General features: G+C 52.8%; 2 protein-coding genes across 6 annotated transcripts in view; one reads left to right on the forward strand and one right to left on the reverse strand.

The window, feature by feature from the left end:
* THOP1 (thimet oligopeptidase 1) overlaps positions 1 to 323 on the reverse strand; it is a 9,711-nt gene extending 9,388 nt beyond the window's left edge. The window contains exon 1 of the mRNA XM_014955574.1: positions 1 to 323. Within this exon, the coding sequence (XP_014811060.1) occupies positions 1 to 107 (107 nt within the window). The 5' untranslated portion in view covers positions 108 to 323.
* Positions 324 to 570: 247 nt separating this feature from the next.
* On the forward strand, positions 571 to 11,207 carry SGTA (small glutamine-rich tetratricopeptide repeat (TPR)-containing, alpha). Of its 5 annotated transcripts, none has more exons than XM_014955571.1 (12): positions 571 to 589; positions 2,119 to 2,259; positions 3,434 to 3,537; positions 3,730 to 3,814; positions 4,415 to 4,514; positions 6,041 to 6,145; positions 6,328 to 6,466; positions 7,492 to 7,554; positions 7,980 to 8,017; positions 8,978 to 9,067; positions 9,321 to 9,444; positions 9,764 to 11,207. In XM_014955571.1, the coding sequence occupies exons 2-11, from the start codon at positions 2,160 to 2,162 to the stop codon at positions 9,433 to 9,435; spliced, it is 939 nt and encodes a 312-aa protein (XP_014811057.1). In that variant the 5' UTR covers positions 571 to 589; positions 2,119 to 2,159; the 3' UTR covers positions 9,436 to 9,444; positions 9,764 to 11,207. The 5 variants fall into 5 exon arrangements, with proteins under 5 accessions (XP_014811057.1, XP_014811054.1, XP_014811056.1 ...); XM_014955568.1 differs by lacking the exon at positions 571 to 589 and adding an exon at positions 860 to 915; XM_014955570.1 differs by lacking the exon at positions 571 to 589 and adding an exon at positions 860 to 915 and having other exon boundaries at positions 10,023 to 11,207.
* Positions 11,208 to 12,379: the final 1,172 nt, after the last annotated feature.

Consider the following 12,379-nt stretch of genomic DNA (forward strand, 5'->3'; position numbering starts at 1 on the left):
GGGGGGGCCATGCCGGGGGTGCCGGGGGCGGCGGGAGGCCCCGCTCTGCTGACGAGGCCGGGAGGAGACCGCGCCGGCCCCACGCAGGGAGCATGTGCCCCAACCATAGAGGCGGGGGGACAGCGCGCCGGCCGCGAAGGATTGTGGGAGCCTGGAGGACCGGGCCGCTCTCCCCTCTCCCTTCGCTCCACCCGGGCCGGGGAAAGCGGCCCGTCCGCCCGCACACGCCGAGCCCCATCCCTACCCCCGGCTCTCGGCCCCGGTGGTTGCGGGGGGGCGGTCCGGGAGCGGAGCCCCGTCGGGAGCAGCCCCCGAGCCCGCCCGTTCCCATGGCAACGCCCCCCTCTCCATGGTAAAAAAAAAATCCGGGCGGAGCGAGCGCCGCGCTTCCGGTCTCCGGCCCCGCCCCCAAGCCGTGCGCAGCGCGCGTGCGCCGAGCCGCCGGGCTCTCCATATAAGGGAAAGGAGTGGGCGGGGCTTGGCGGGCGCGCAGGCGCGGGGCGGGAGGGGGCCGTGCGCAGGCGCGGGGGGGCGGGGCGCATGCGCAGTGCTCAGCCCGCCCCGGCCCAGGCCAGAGTCGGGGCGCCCGGTGAGCGGGGCGGGGCGGCGGGACCGGGAGGGAAACGGGAGGGGAGCGGGGCCTGGGGTAGCGCTCCGGGGGTAGCGCTCCCCACCAGGAACCCTCCCGCCTCTGCTCCTGGCGGGGGGGTAGCGGCTGAGCCCGGGGGTCGCGGCGGGGCCTGGCGCTTCCCTCAACCGGGGTCCGGCCGGGCTCTCCATATAAGGGAAAAGAGTGGGCGGGGCTTGGCGGGCGCGCAGGCGCGGGGCGGGAGGGGGCCGTGCGCAGGCGCGGGGGGGCGGGGCGCATGCGCAGTGCTCAGCCCGCCCCGGCCCAGGCCAGAGTCGGGGCGCCCGGTGAGCGGGGCGGGGCGGCGGGACCGGGAGGGAAACGGGAGGGGAGCGGGGCCTGGGGTAGCGCTCCGGGGGTAGCGCTCCCCACCAGGAACCCTCCCGCCTCTGCTCCTGGCGGGGGGGTAGCGGCTGAGCCCGGGGGTCGCGGCGGGGCCTGGCGCTTCCCTCAACCGGGGTCCGGTGTGGGCCGGGCCCGGGGCTCTTGGGGCGGGAGGGGGTGGTTTCTCCGCGCAGGCCCCGGGAGAGGGAGCGCTGCCGGTGGTGCCGTCTCCTCACGGAGCGGTGTACCGAGGGGGGGCGGGGTTCCGGGGTCCGTCGCGCCCCTCGGGCCTGTCTCCCGGGGCACCGGGGGGAGCTGCGGGCGGGGGCCCGGGGGAGGAGAGGTGCCTCCCTCCTCTCTGCCTGCCCCGGGGGGGTCTGCGGGCTCTGTCCCCGCTTTTCACTGGGACCGGGAGCCGGGCACAGACCCCTGCCCGAGGCACCCGCCGCGGTGTCTGTCTGGGGAAGCCTCTGGTGGCTTTCAGTGGGCTGGGACCAGCCGAGCTCCCTTGGGCGCTCTTTCACAGAGTCTGCAATTAAATAACTTACTTATTAAGCCCCCCTGAATGTGTTGTCTGTGCTACAAACCCAGTTGAGTGTTCTGGAGAGGCAGGATACTCCGGCTCAGCAGAGGTGCCATCCAGGAGCCGTGTCGGGGTCTCTGGGAGCCCCAGCCCTGGGGTGGGCTTGTGGGGGGTGCCTTTGCTTTGGGTCCTCGCTCTCCTTCTCCTTTGGCATCCTGGCAAGGAGCACAGAGGGCTGACAGCCCTGAACCCCGGCCCTGCTAACTGTGGCAAATTGCTTCAGCTTTCGGTTTTGGTTCAGAATCAAATGATGCCCTGGAAGCAGAAGAGGGTGGCTCATGGGGGAGATCCTCAGTGCTCGGTTTGGCAGGCAGAGGCCTGAGTGCCTGCAGCACCTTTCATGTATTTCCCTTGGCAGGAGCCTCGTGGGGCAGGACTCTGCGTCTTGCACTGTAAAGGGTGAAGTGAGGCCCAGAGAATTCATGTAAAGGGGGTCGTGGTTACAGCAGAGTTTAATGAAGGCTCTGGAGGCCTTGGCCAGTCCTGAGCAACTCCCTTAACCTCCACGTTCGTAGGGACAGAGCAGCAGGAAAGCTCTTTGACCTCTTGCCCATCAAGTGATACAACTTCTCTCTCTCTACAGATTTTTTGGAAGTTGTCCCAAGCTGCCCGCAGCCTCCCGGGATGGCAGACCAGAAGCGCCTTGCCTACTCCATCATCCAGTTCCTACACGACCAGCTACAGAATGGGGGTCTGTCTCCAGATGCCCAGGAGAGTTTGGAAGGTGGGTGGTTGTATGCCCTTCCCTGTTCACGTGTCTAGGTCTGTCAGCCCCACGTTTGGGAAAATTTGGACACTCTTACTCTCTTCTGCCTCTCACTTGGCCGGGCTGTTCCTAACATCACACCTTGCTCATGATTTGAAATGATTTTGTCTTCCTGGGGAGGGTTCCAGGGCATTAGGGATGCCAATTGCCTGTGTGATTTTCTCTTTTAAAAGCAGATTAGCTTGAGGAAGGGATATACCTGGGATCAAAAGCCTCTCTGACCCTGGGTTTGAGACTTAGAAGTTTTATCTTAAACGAGGTGGAGGGAGGAGTCTTGTAGTGTTGTGTAAAATGAGAACTTTGTTGTGTGGAAGCATTTTACACTTGCAGAGCACTTTTTCCCCCTCTGATATCAAAGTGCTTTTCCGGAGCAACGCCCTGGAGTGTTTGTACAGGGTTTTTCAGAGGGCTTCACTGCTAAAGGAAAGCACACAGATCTTAAAAGATCTACTTAAGGAGCTTATACTTTAATCTTTGGCTTGTATGTTTGTCCTGCTGAGAGGGAGCCTGGGCACGTCTGCAGGACGGTGGGTACATTCCTGGGTGAGGCTGGAAGAGGAGGGCGGGAGGAGGGGTTTATTCCTGGTGCTCTTGGGGCACTAAAACATGGCATGAGGGTTTTGTAAAACTCTTCTGTCGCTGGGGTTCCCTTCTGTGCTGGGAACAGCTTCCTGACAAGGTGCCTGATGAGGGAGGAGGTGGGGGCAGCCGCAGGTTTGGTGTCCCTGCACCTCTGTGTGGCCACAGCACTTCATGGAGCAGCCACCCTCTGACAAGTGACCTCTTTCTGAAACATTCAGACCTTCTCTTTGTCGCCCACAGCTGTGGGAAAGCTGGTAAAACCCCAGTTTGATTAACTTCTACCCCCAGCACCTGCTCTGGAGTCACCTGAGGGGGTGGGAGTGGGGATTGACTCAATCCAGGTGCATCCTCTACAGAGCTAAGGCTTGCCCAGCTCTGTGGTTTTGGCCAAATTTGAGGGTAATGCCCAAATATCAAGTCTTGTGTGTGGAATTGGGTGGTTTATTTTTTCTAGGATGTTCAATAGTAAGGAATTCAGGTGCTGGGAAGGGGGGAAGCTGCGTATTTAGATGGAGTGGGGAATGCTCATTGCCTGACTCTTCTTGCCCAGTGGCCATCCAGTGCCTGGAGACAGCATTTGGGGTCTCGATGGAAGACCAAGGCCTCGCTGTGTCCCAGACTCTTCCTGAAATCTTTGAAGCTGCTGCAGGAAAGGTGAGCGAGTGCCCTGGAGCGTGTGCTGAGTTTCCACGTAAGCAGCCAGAGCAATGGGCTCTGCTGGGTTCTTGTTGGAGATGCTGCCCACCTTGGGGTGTGTGGGAGGGAAATGTTTTAGGCTTGGGGAGGGGGAGGTGAAGCACATCGTGGTGGGAGTCCTCATGGAAGCCTCCTCCCTTTCCTTCTAAGGCACCCGAGCACATCCGAACGAATTCGGAGCCCGTCACCCCCTCTGAAGATGACATTGCTGAAGCTGAAAGGCTCAAGACTGAAGGTAACCTCCTCTGGAGCTGGGGTGTAACGAGGTTTGGACGGTAACGGGGAGGGAGGTTTAATCACTTGGTGCCTGGAGAATGCTTGGAACAGGGAGGAAAAGAAGGAAATGGGATCAACTCTTCCATTTCTGCTTGTTTCTCTGCGTGTGCTCCAGGAGTGTGTGTGGGTGGGTGTCATTTATCTGGTCATATTCTTCTGTGTCCTGAGAAACCCGTGCCGTGTAGAACAGGGCACCTTCCCTTTGAGCTCTCCCCTGCCTGTGGCCTTTTCTCCACCGTGCAAGAGAGAAGGATTAGTGCTGGTGTAGCTTTCTCTGAGCCCGGGCACTGCTCAGGACATGGTGCTGCTTTGGGGGGGCCCTCGGGTGTCCCCCAGGCATGAGGGCAGCTGGGGGTGTGTAGGGCACTTGCAGGATGAGGCTGGGACACTGGTCCCCCCCTCCACCCTGTGCAACGTGCCCCACTTGCACACAGCAGAAGTTGCAAGTGGTTGGTTTCCCTTGTTCCATTTTCTTAAGTAGATCACAGATCCAGGGCTCTTGCTTTTGCTTGTCCCCGTTTTTTCACTTGGTAATGAGCTTTTTCCACCATCGTTTTAGGAAACGAACAAATGAAGGCAGAGAACTTTGAAGCTGCTGTGTCTTTCTATGGAAAAGCAATTGAACTAAATCCATCCAACGCTGTGTATTTCTGCAACAGGTACTGATTATCTTTCTCCACCCTCGTACACCCGTGGTGTTGTTCTTACTACTTGGGTTCAAGACTCTTGAAAGGTCAAAATCTTTTTTTTTCTTTTTAGGATTCTGTAGACTGCTTGTTCTCTGGCTTGCTGGGTTCCCTCCCTCGCTCTGCAACGTGCCCCACTTGCACACAGCAGAAGTTGCAAGTGGTTGGTTTCCCTTGTTCCATTTTCTTAAGTAGATCACAGATCCAGGGCTCTTGCTTTTTTTTGTCCCCGTTTTTTCACTTGGTAATGAGCTTTTTCCGCCATCGTTTTAGGAAACGAACAAATGAAGGTAGAGAACTTTGAAGCTGCTGTGTCTTTCTATGGAAAAGCAATTGAACTAAATCCATCCAACGCTGTGTATTTCTGCAACAGGTACTGATTATCTTTCTCCACCCTCGTACACCCGTGGTGTTGTTCTTACTACTTGGGTTCAAGACTCTTGAAAGGTCAAAATCTTTTTTTTTTCTTTTTAGAATTCTGTAGACTGCTTGTTCTCTGGCTTGCTCTTTGTGTGTGGGTTTTTTTTAAGCTCAGTGACACACTTTCCTGTGCTTTTTTTTTTTTTAAGCTCAGTGACACACTTTCCTGTGCCTCCTGCCAGCTCTGTCCCCTGGCATCTCTAGATAGGATGTGGGTGGGGAAACAAACTCTATTAGGCATTTGAGGAGATAGAAGGGTGCCAAGAAATACCGTCCGCTTTCGTGCAATTAACTCCAAGTGGGCTGGAGAGCTCATTGGGAGGGACTGGGTTGAGGAGAAGAAGAAAGGGGCAGAGGGAGACAAGTTGAAGGCTCGTTACTGAGAACTGATGTGTGTGCAAAATCGGGTCTGCGAGGGAATTTCCCATTTTTCAGTTCTAAGCAAAAATGTTAGAAAGTTGGTGGGAAGGCAGTTGTTGAATAAAACAGACTCGGAATGGGGATTTCTTAGGTCTCTGCTTATCACGAGTGTGTACATGTCGCTGGCTGCAGGAATAACGGGTCTGTGCACGTGCTAATGGCAGGGAGGTCTGTCTTGGGGTGAGGAACTGCAGCTGGTGCTTTTAGGGAAGCTTTGCTTCAGCCGCGTGAGGGTCAGCCCCGTGAAGTTTTGGGCCCTTCAATAAGAATTGTGAGACTGAGGCTCGAAGGAGCAGGTTATGGCTTCAAAACCAATCTTCCCTCGTATGCGGAGTGTGAGGAAATGGCTGGAAGAGTCAGTGTGAGTAACAAGTCAAGGCTCAAGGGAAGCTGAGAGACTGAATTAGCAAGTGTGATACCTCTGTACCTCCCTGGAGCCCAGGGAAGTCTCTTAAGGAGAAGTGAGAGCCTGGATTTCCTTGTAGTGGGCTGGGTGTTTGGAAAGCAGCCTGCTCCCCCCGGCACGGCCTGGGTTTGTGTCAGCTTCACACTCCACCTCCTACAGCAGGAGGCTCCAGAGAGGGCACAGGGGTGACCTCCATCAGCGAATTCAAGCTGATAAGTGTTTTCTGCACATCTTTCTCTTATTTTGCCTCCAGAGCTGCTGCTTACAGTAAACTAGGAAATTACGCCGGAGCGGTGAGAGACTGTGAAAGAGCTATAGGCATCGATCCAAACTACAGCAAAGCTTATGGCAGAATGGGGTGAGTAAAAGCAGGTTCTTTGTGTGCTGGAGTTTTAATCTCAAAACGCCTCACGGCAGCGATGCTATCGGTGTGTTCTGCCCCATGGAAAAAAATCCTGGTGTTTTACCTCTGCTGGGAGTGGAGGAAGACTGAAGGTGCTTCTCTAATTCTTAACTTCTCATTTTATCTCCACTTAATAGCTTGGCCCTCTCCAGTTTAAATAAACACACAGAAGCTGTCGTTTACTACAAAAAAGCCCTGGAGCTGGATCCAGACAACGACACCTACAAATCCAACCTTAAAATAGCCGAACAGAAAATGAAGGAGACTCCAAGCCCTGTAAGTTCTGAAACTGGTGCTTGTTTGGTGTGGGTGAGATGAGAAGGGTTTTCACTGTCAGCATTAACGGGCGCTCCCCGGCAGAGCCACGATGCCCTGGGCTGAGTTTAGGATGCAGATCCTAAGGAGACAGTTAATGAGGGAGGGGAGATGGTTAATGAGCCCGGCTTTGAGCATTTCCACTGAAACCCAGAGAGGGGAACTTCTCTCCCCTGCCTGAGCACAGTCACCTTGGGCTTATTTGAAAGAGCTGGAAAATGAGACTGATTAAAAAAGAGTGTTTTGAAACAGCAATTTTGCCTTAAGCACCTTTCTTAATTAAAATCACTGCTCCTAAAATCCAGCTTTTTTTTTTTTTTTCCTAGTGACCTGTTAGCAGTAACAAAAGGGTGTTAAGGGTGTTTTAGGTGTTTGTTTTTTCTTACAAAGATTTTCTTCTCTTAAGAAACCTGGAGGTTTCCTAGCCAGAAAGCTGGTGACTTTCCTAAAATCCAGCTGCTTTTTTTTTTCTAGTGACCTGTTAGCAGTAACAAAAGGGTGTTAAGGGTGTTTTAGGTGTTTGTTTTTTCTTACAAAGATTTTCTTCTCTTAAGAAACCTGGAGGTTTCCTAGCCAGAAAGCTGGTGACTGCACTGCTGACACGCTCTATGCAGAAACATGTTACTTTAGCATTTTGAAGGGGATTTTAATTTTCTAAAGACTTTTCCAGTGCAAAAGTGACCAAGTGGATGTGTTTGAGGTGGCAGCTGTAGGGGGTTCTGGCTGCACATCACTGATGGGGCTCAGCTGGGGAGGGGGTGGTCAGAAAGTCACCAAAAACAGAATCTGCCCTTTGGCTCCTTGGGGGAGCCCAGTCCCTTGGGGCTGTCTGGGAGCTCCACAAAGGGTTTGGTGTTCCCTTTGTTGAGGTTTAAAGGCTGAATTCTGATAACTCTGGGAGTAAAATATTAAAGTATTGAGCATCAGGAAGTGAGAGGATGTCATCAGCATGGTTTTGGTTTTTTTTTTTTTCTTTATTCTTGCAGACCGGAGGCCCAGGAGGATTTGATTTAGCTGGTTTGCTGAATAACCCTGGCTTCATGAGTATGGTAAATGTGGAGAGAGACCACAGCCTGGCCTGCTCTGCTCTGTGCGGGGTTAAATGTGTCGGTCCGTGGCGTGGGGAGCTCTCGTGTCTCTTGAGTCTCTTAAGACTTGTTTTCATTTCTTGGGCTCGGTGTTGCTGTCAGGAAACTGTGCTCGTGTCTCATTAAGGTCAAAGAAAAAGCTTCTCCTTGCAAGGGGCTGGCTGGGCAAAGGGTTTGTGTTTTCCTGCCTTCCCAGCCTTGTCTCGTGTGTGCCGCTGTGCTTCTCCTCGCTATTTCTGTCCTATTGATCCGTTTCCAAGTACTTCTGCCTTCACTTTGTTTGTAGTTGAATGGCACAACATCTGCACATCTACCCCATCATTTCTGAACTAAATAGGGTGTCGTGTTTTCTTTATTTTTTTTTTTTCTCTCCCCTCTTTAAATAGGCGTCTAACCTAATGAACAACCCGCAAGTACAACAGCTGTAAGTCTGATCCATTTTGTATTTCCTCTTTGGAGGCTCTGTGTGTCTTTGGCATTTGTAGTTCCTCTGAACTGGTGGGAGGGTGGGTTGTGCTTGGGCTGGAATTATGGAGAGGGGACTTTAAACTGCCCCAGTTTCCTCAGTGAATGTGTTTTGAGTGCCCTGGACTGTGCTGAAGAGGGATTTTGGTAGAGAAGAGGGAGTTTGCAGGAGGGAGGCAGGATAGATCATGGCACTCGAATGGGGTTTGGGAAGCTTGGGGTGGCTTTGTCTCTGCTGCACAGTGTTTGTGTGACCAGGAGCCAGGATTTCACAGCTCTGGCTCCGTTAGAACGAGGACGTTTCCATTCTTTGTGCCACAGGGTTGTGAGGATCAGTTCACAAGGGTTGTGAGACGCTTAGATAATAGAAAGTCATAAAACTAATAAGGCACGTACCTCTCCTGGCCGCCCTCTCAGAGCACAGGTAGGCAGGGAGCTAGAGGCCTTCGGGAGCTCATCCTTTAATTACCCTCTGAGATAATTTGGCTTCTTCCACGGCTGTTGCCAGCTGAGGTTCTGCACCAGCTGCAGCCCGAGGGCTCCAGAGGACGGGGTGAGAGCTCTGGGCTGTTCCCCACGAGCGGATCTGTGTTGAGGCTCTCTAGATCAGCAAGTACCTTGTGTGAGGAAGGGCAGTGTTTTAATTAAGTAAACACAACGAGGGGCTTGCAGACAGAAGGGGGAATCTCTGGGAATACTGACACTGTTGTCAGTATTTCTCCACGTGGTGTAGTTTAATTCTGCAGTTAATGAAGGAGAAGTTGTCGCAAAAGGTTCCCTTTGAGAGAACTTCATCGTCCCTGCGGGAAGGTGCTCCCCTCATGCTGACACTTCTCTCTCAGTGTAAACCAAACAGTTTCTGTGTGGTTATTTTATTTCTTTTTCCCTGCTCTGAGCCATGACCCCGTTATTCCTGCAGCATGTCCGGGATGATTTCTGGTGGCCACAATGCCATGGGAGCTGCTGGCACCAGCCCCTCCACCAACGACCTCGCCAGCCTCATACAGGCGTGAGTAGAGCTGGGTTTTTCCTATTGCTTCGATCAGTAAATGGCTTTTTTGGGGGGTTTTCTCACTTTTCTCACCAGAAATCACACTTTTAATTTAACAGGTAAGGAAGGCTTAAATATTGGGGTGAATTAGTGCCTCTTTGGGCCACGTGAGCTATTTGTTCGAGGGGAGTTTTGTAAAGAAATTTCCCAGGACCTGGAGGGTGAGGAGGCTGATGGGGCTGTTGCTTGCTTTTTTTTTCCCCTCCTTCAGGGGCCAGCAGTTCGCTCAGCAGATGCAGCAGCAGAACCCTGAACTCATAGAGCAGCTACGAAGCCAGATTAGGAGTCGAACTCCAAGTGCCAGTAACGAAGATCAGCAGGAATGAGCCCTTCAGGTGAGGCCGTAGCTGGGAGCGGGGCTGTCCCGGGGGGGGGGGAAGAAGCTGAGTGGGAATTCACATATTTGGCTGCAATTATCTGTCTTGTGCCTTAATTTAGCCATTTGGTGCGTGTCCCCCTCCGTACAGACCGGGTTCTCCACATCAGTACTGCTAGTGCTGAGCCCCGAGGAGCGGTGAATAAGAACTTCCCTCCCCCGTTGGGGGCTGAGAAACCAGTTCCTTTCTCTGGTGGTTCATGGTGGTTAAAAGGGACGCTTTGATTTTTTTGGTAAAAGATTGAATTTGCGAATGTCTTGTCTCCCTGTCTCTGCAGCGCAGTCCGTGGGAACTATGTTCTTTGCTTTAAAAACTGGAAGCCATGTGCGTGTTGCCATTTCTTGAGTTGGAAGTGTCCAAGAGGGGGAAAAAAAAAAAACAATGGAAAAAAAACAAAAACCAAAACACTTTATATGACCTGCATGTTAAAGACAGATTCACGCTTTCTTTCCCTTAGTCTTCGTCCCTGCTCCTCCCTCTCAGCCTTTCCATTAGGTTTTTTGTTTGTTTGTTTGTTTTTTTTTGTCTTCTGGAAGATCCAGGAAGCTGAACACAAACCAGCATCGACAGTCTTTCTAAAGAAACTGGGGAAAAAAAATTAATATTAATAATAACTACACTGTTACATTTCTATGTTATTTGCTACATGGGAATTTTTTTAAACCCGTTTTTGAAGAACGACATGCTCGTCACTATGGGATGTCTTCGCTTTCCTGCCCACGTGCCACTTCAAAGAAGTGTTTTGAGTCCTACCTAACACCCCCCTCCTGCCCCCCTTTCATCCTCCTGCCGGTTACGGACGGTGATGTTTTGTGGAGCTCCCGGGACCTTCTCGCCTCCAGGAAATGGGGGGGTTTCTGTTGGTTTTTAGATTCTCGTTCAGGTTCTGTAGCGCCGTGGCCAGTGTTGATAAACCCTTGGGGGCTCGGTGGTCGCCTCCCAAAAATGGGTCTAGATGTGTGGGAGTTGGGACTGGCCGGGTAGAACGTGCCCCCCAGTGATTTCTGGGAGGCTCCCTGGGCTTCTTCCCCCCCCCCAAGTCCTACACAAAAAACGTGTCTAGTGTTTAGTAATTATGGCTACGTTGTTGGAACCATCCAATCTGTGAAGTAGTGGGGTGGACAGTAAGAAAGGTATGATGTTTTGTTGGTGTTTAAAAGGGGTTTGGTGGTTGTTTTTCGGTTGGTTTGGTTGTTTGGTTTTTTTTTTCCCCCCTCCTGTTTTTTTTTAATTTGTCTTTTATGCATGTGAGTGATCAGCCTGGGTGACTGTGCTTAGGGTGGGCCCGAGTAGGGAGCAGAAGGAATAAAAAAGCTGCTTGGATGGTGGAAAATCAAGCGGCCACTGATTCCCTGAGCCATTATCCTTTGGCACAGCGGGTGTGAGATTGGGGTTGTAGCCAATTCGAGCCCTCCCAGTGCCCCCCCTCCTTCCTGGGGTGAGCAGAGAGCTCCAGCCAGTTCCCCTACAAGTCACTAGACTTTTATATCCACCTCGGAATTGTTTTTAAAGTAGTTACTCGATCAGGGTGGGGAGGGCAAAAAGCATCTGCTCTGAAGGGGGGGGGGTGGGTGTGAGATGGGAAAAGACCCCTTCAGGAGATCAGGTACAGCTGAAGATTAATATCAAGGGGGAAAAAAACACAATAATGATTTGTAAATGCTCCATAAAGTAATATGTGGTTCATGTAACTTGTGAAGAATAAAATATTTGGACACTTTCTTTGTTCTCCCTCTTGCCCCCGGGGCTGAGGCAGGACCCGGGGCCCCCTGAGGCTCCACCATCGTCTCTCTCTTCCCAGGTTTTGTTCTTTGCTGCTGAATCGTTGCTCCCTTCTCTCAGCAAAGGCCTGAAACCTTTTCTTTCCATTCCCCCTTCCCCGGCTCCATCTCGCTTCTCTCCGGCCGCTTGTTGGAGCCCAACAACTGGTGGCTGTAGGACAGTGGGGAAAGAAAAAGTTCCAGAATTGTCCAAAACGAAGAAATGGCAGGGTCTTTTCTTCCCTTTTGGGTGCCGTTTCCTCTCCTGCCCCTGCTTGTTGGTTTTTTTTGTAGCTGTAGAGCTATTTCTTCCTCTCTTTTGATGGTTTTCTTTACACTGCCCTCTTCCCAGCGGAGGAGGAGGAGGAGGGAGCAGGACCCGGGTGTGATGGGGGGCTCGGGGTGTTTCCTTCCAGCCCAGAGGCTGAGGCAGGACCCAGGGCCCTGTGAGGCTCCACCGTTGTCTCCCTCTTCCCAGGTTTTGTTCTTTGCCGCTGAATCGCTGCTCCCTTGCTTCTCGCAGAAAAGACCTGAAACCTTTTCTTTCCATTCCCCCTTCCCCAGCTCCATCTCGCTTCTCTCCGGCCGCTTGTCGGAGCCCAACAAATGGTGGCTGTAGGACAGCAGGGAAACAAAAAGTTCCAAAATTGTCCAAAAGGAAGAAAGGGCAGGGTCTTTTCTTCCCTTTTGGGTGCTGTTTTCTCTCCTGCCCCTGCTTAGTTTTTTGTTGTTTTTTTTTTTTGTAGCTGTGGATCTATTTCTTCGTGTCTTTTGATGGTTTTCTTTACACTGCCCCTTCCCAGCGGTTCCTCGGTGGAGAAGGAGGAGGGAGCAGGACCCTGGTGTGAAGGGGGGCTCGGGGTGTTTCCTTCCAGCCCCCTCACATCTCTTACCTCCCCTGGGGAGCACCCTGAAAGCAAATAAAAGGATTATTTTGGGGTTCACTTTTCCCCTCCCTGGGCCCTCCTCCAGCTGGCGGTTTGGTCTATTTTAACCGAATTGACCTGTTTCTTTAACTAAAGCAGCCGGAGACCTGCAGGAGGAGGGGATGGGGGGACAGGGGGTGCTTTTCCTCGCCTGGGGTTAGCCGGGGCCCTGCCGCCATCACCGGACATACACCCCCCCCCCGCGGG

Source organism: Calidris pugnax, unplaced genomic scaffold, assembly GCF_001431845.1.
Source record: "Calidris pugnax isolate Ruff unplaced genomic scaffold, ASM143184v1 scaffold285, whole genome shotgun sequence".
Lineage (NCBI taxonomy): Eukaryota > Metazoa > Chordata > Aves > Charadriiformes > Scolopacidae > Calidris > Calidris pugnax.

Bases quoted from the DNA above. Each gene is read 5' to 3' on its own strand.
- SGTA (XM_014955568.1), top strand. From the start codon at position 867: ATGCGCAGTGCTCAGCCCGCCCCGGCCCAGGCCAGAGTCGGGGCGCCC. The intron at 3,815-4,414 runs GTAACCTCCTCT...CCATCGTTTTAG, and splicing joins TGAAAGGCTCAAGACTGAAG to GAAACGAACAAATGAAGGCA. The intron at 6,467-7,491 runs GTAAGTTCTGAA...TTATTCTTGCAG, and splicing joins TGAAGGAGACTCCAAGCCCT to ACCGGAGGCCCAGGAGGATT.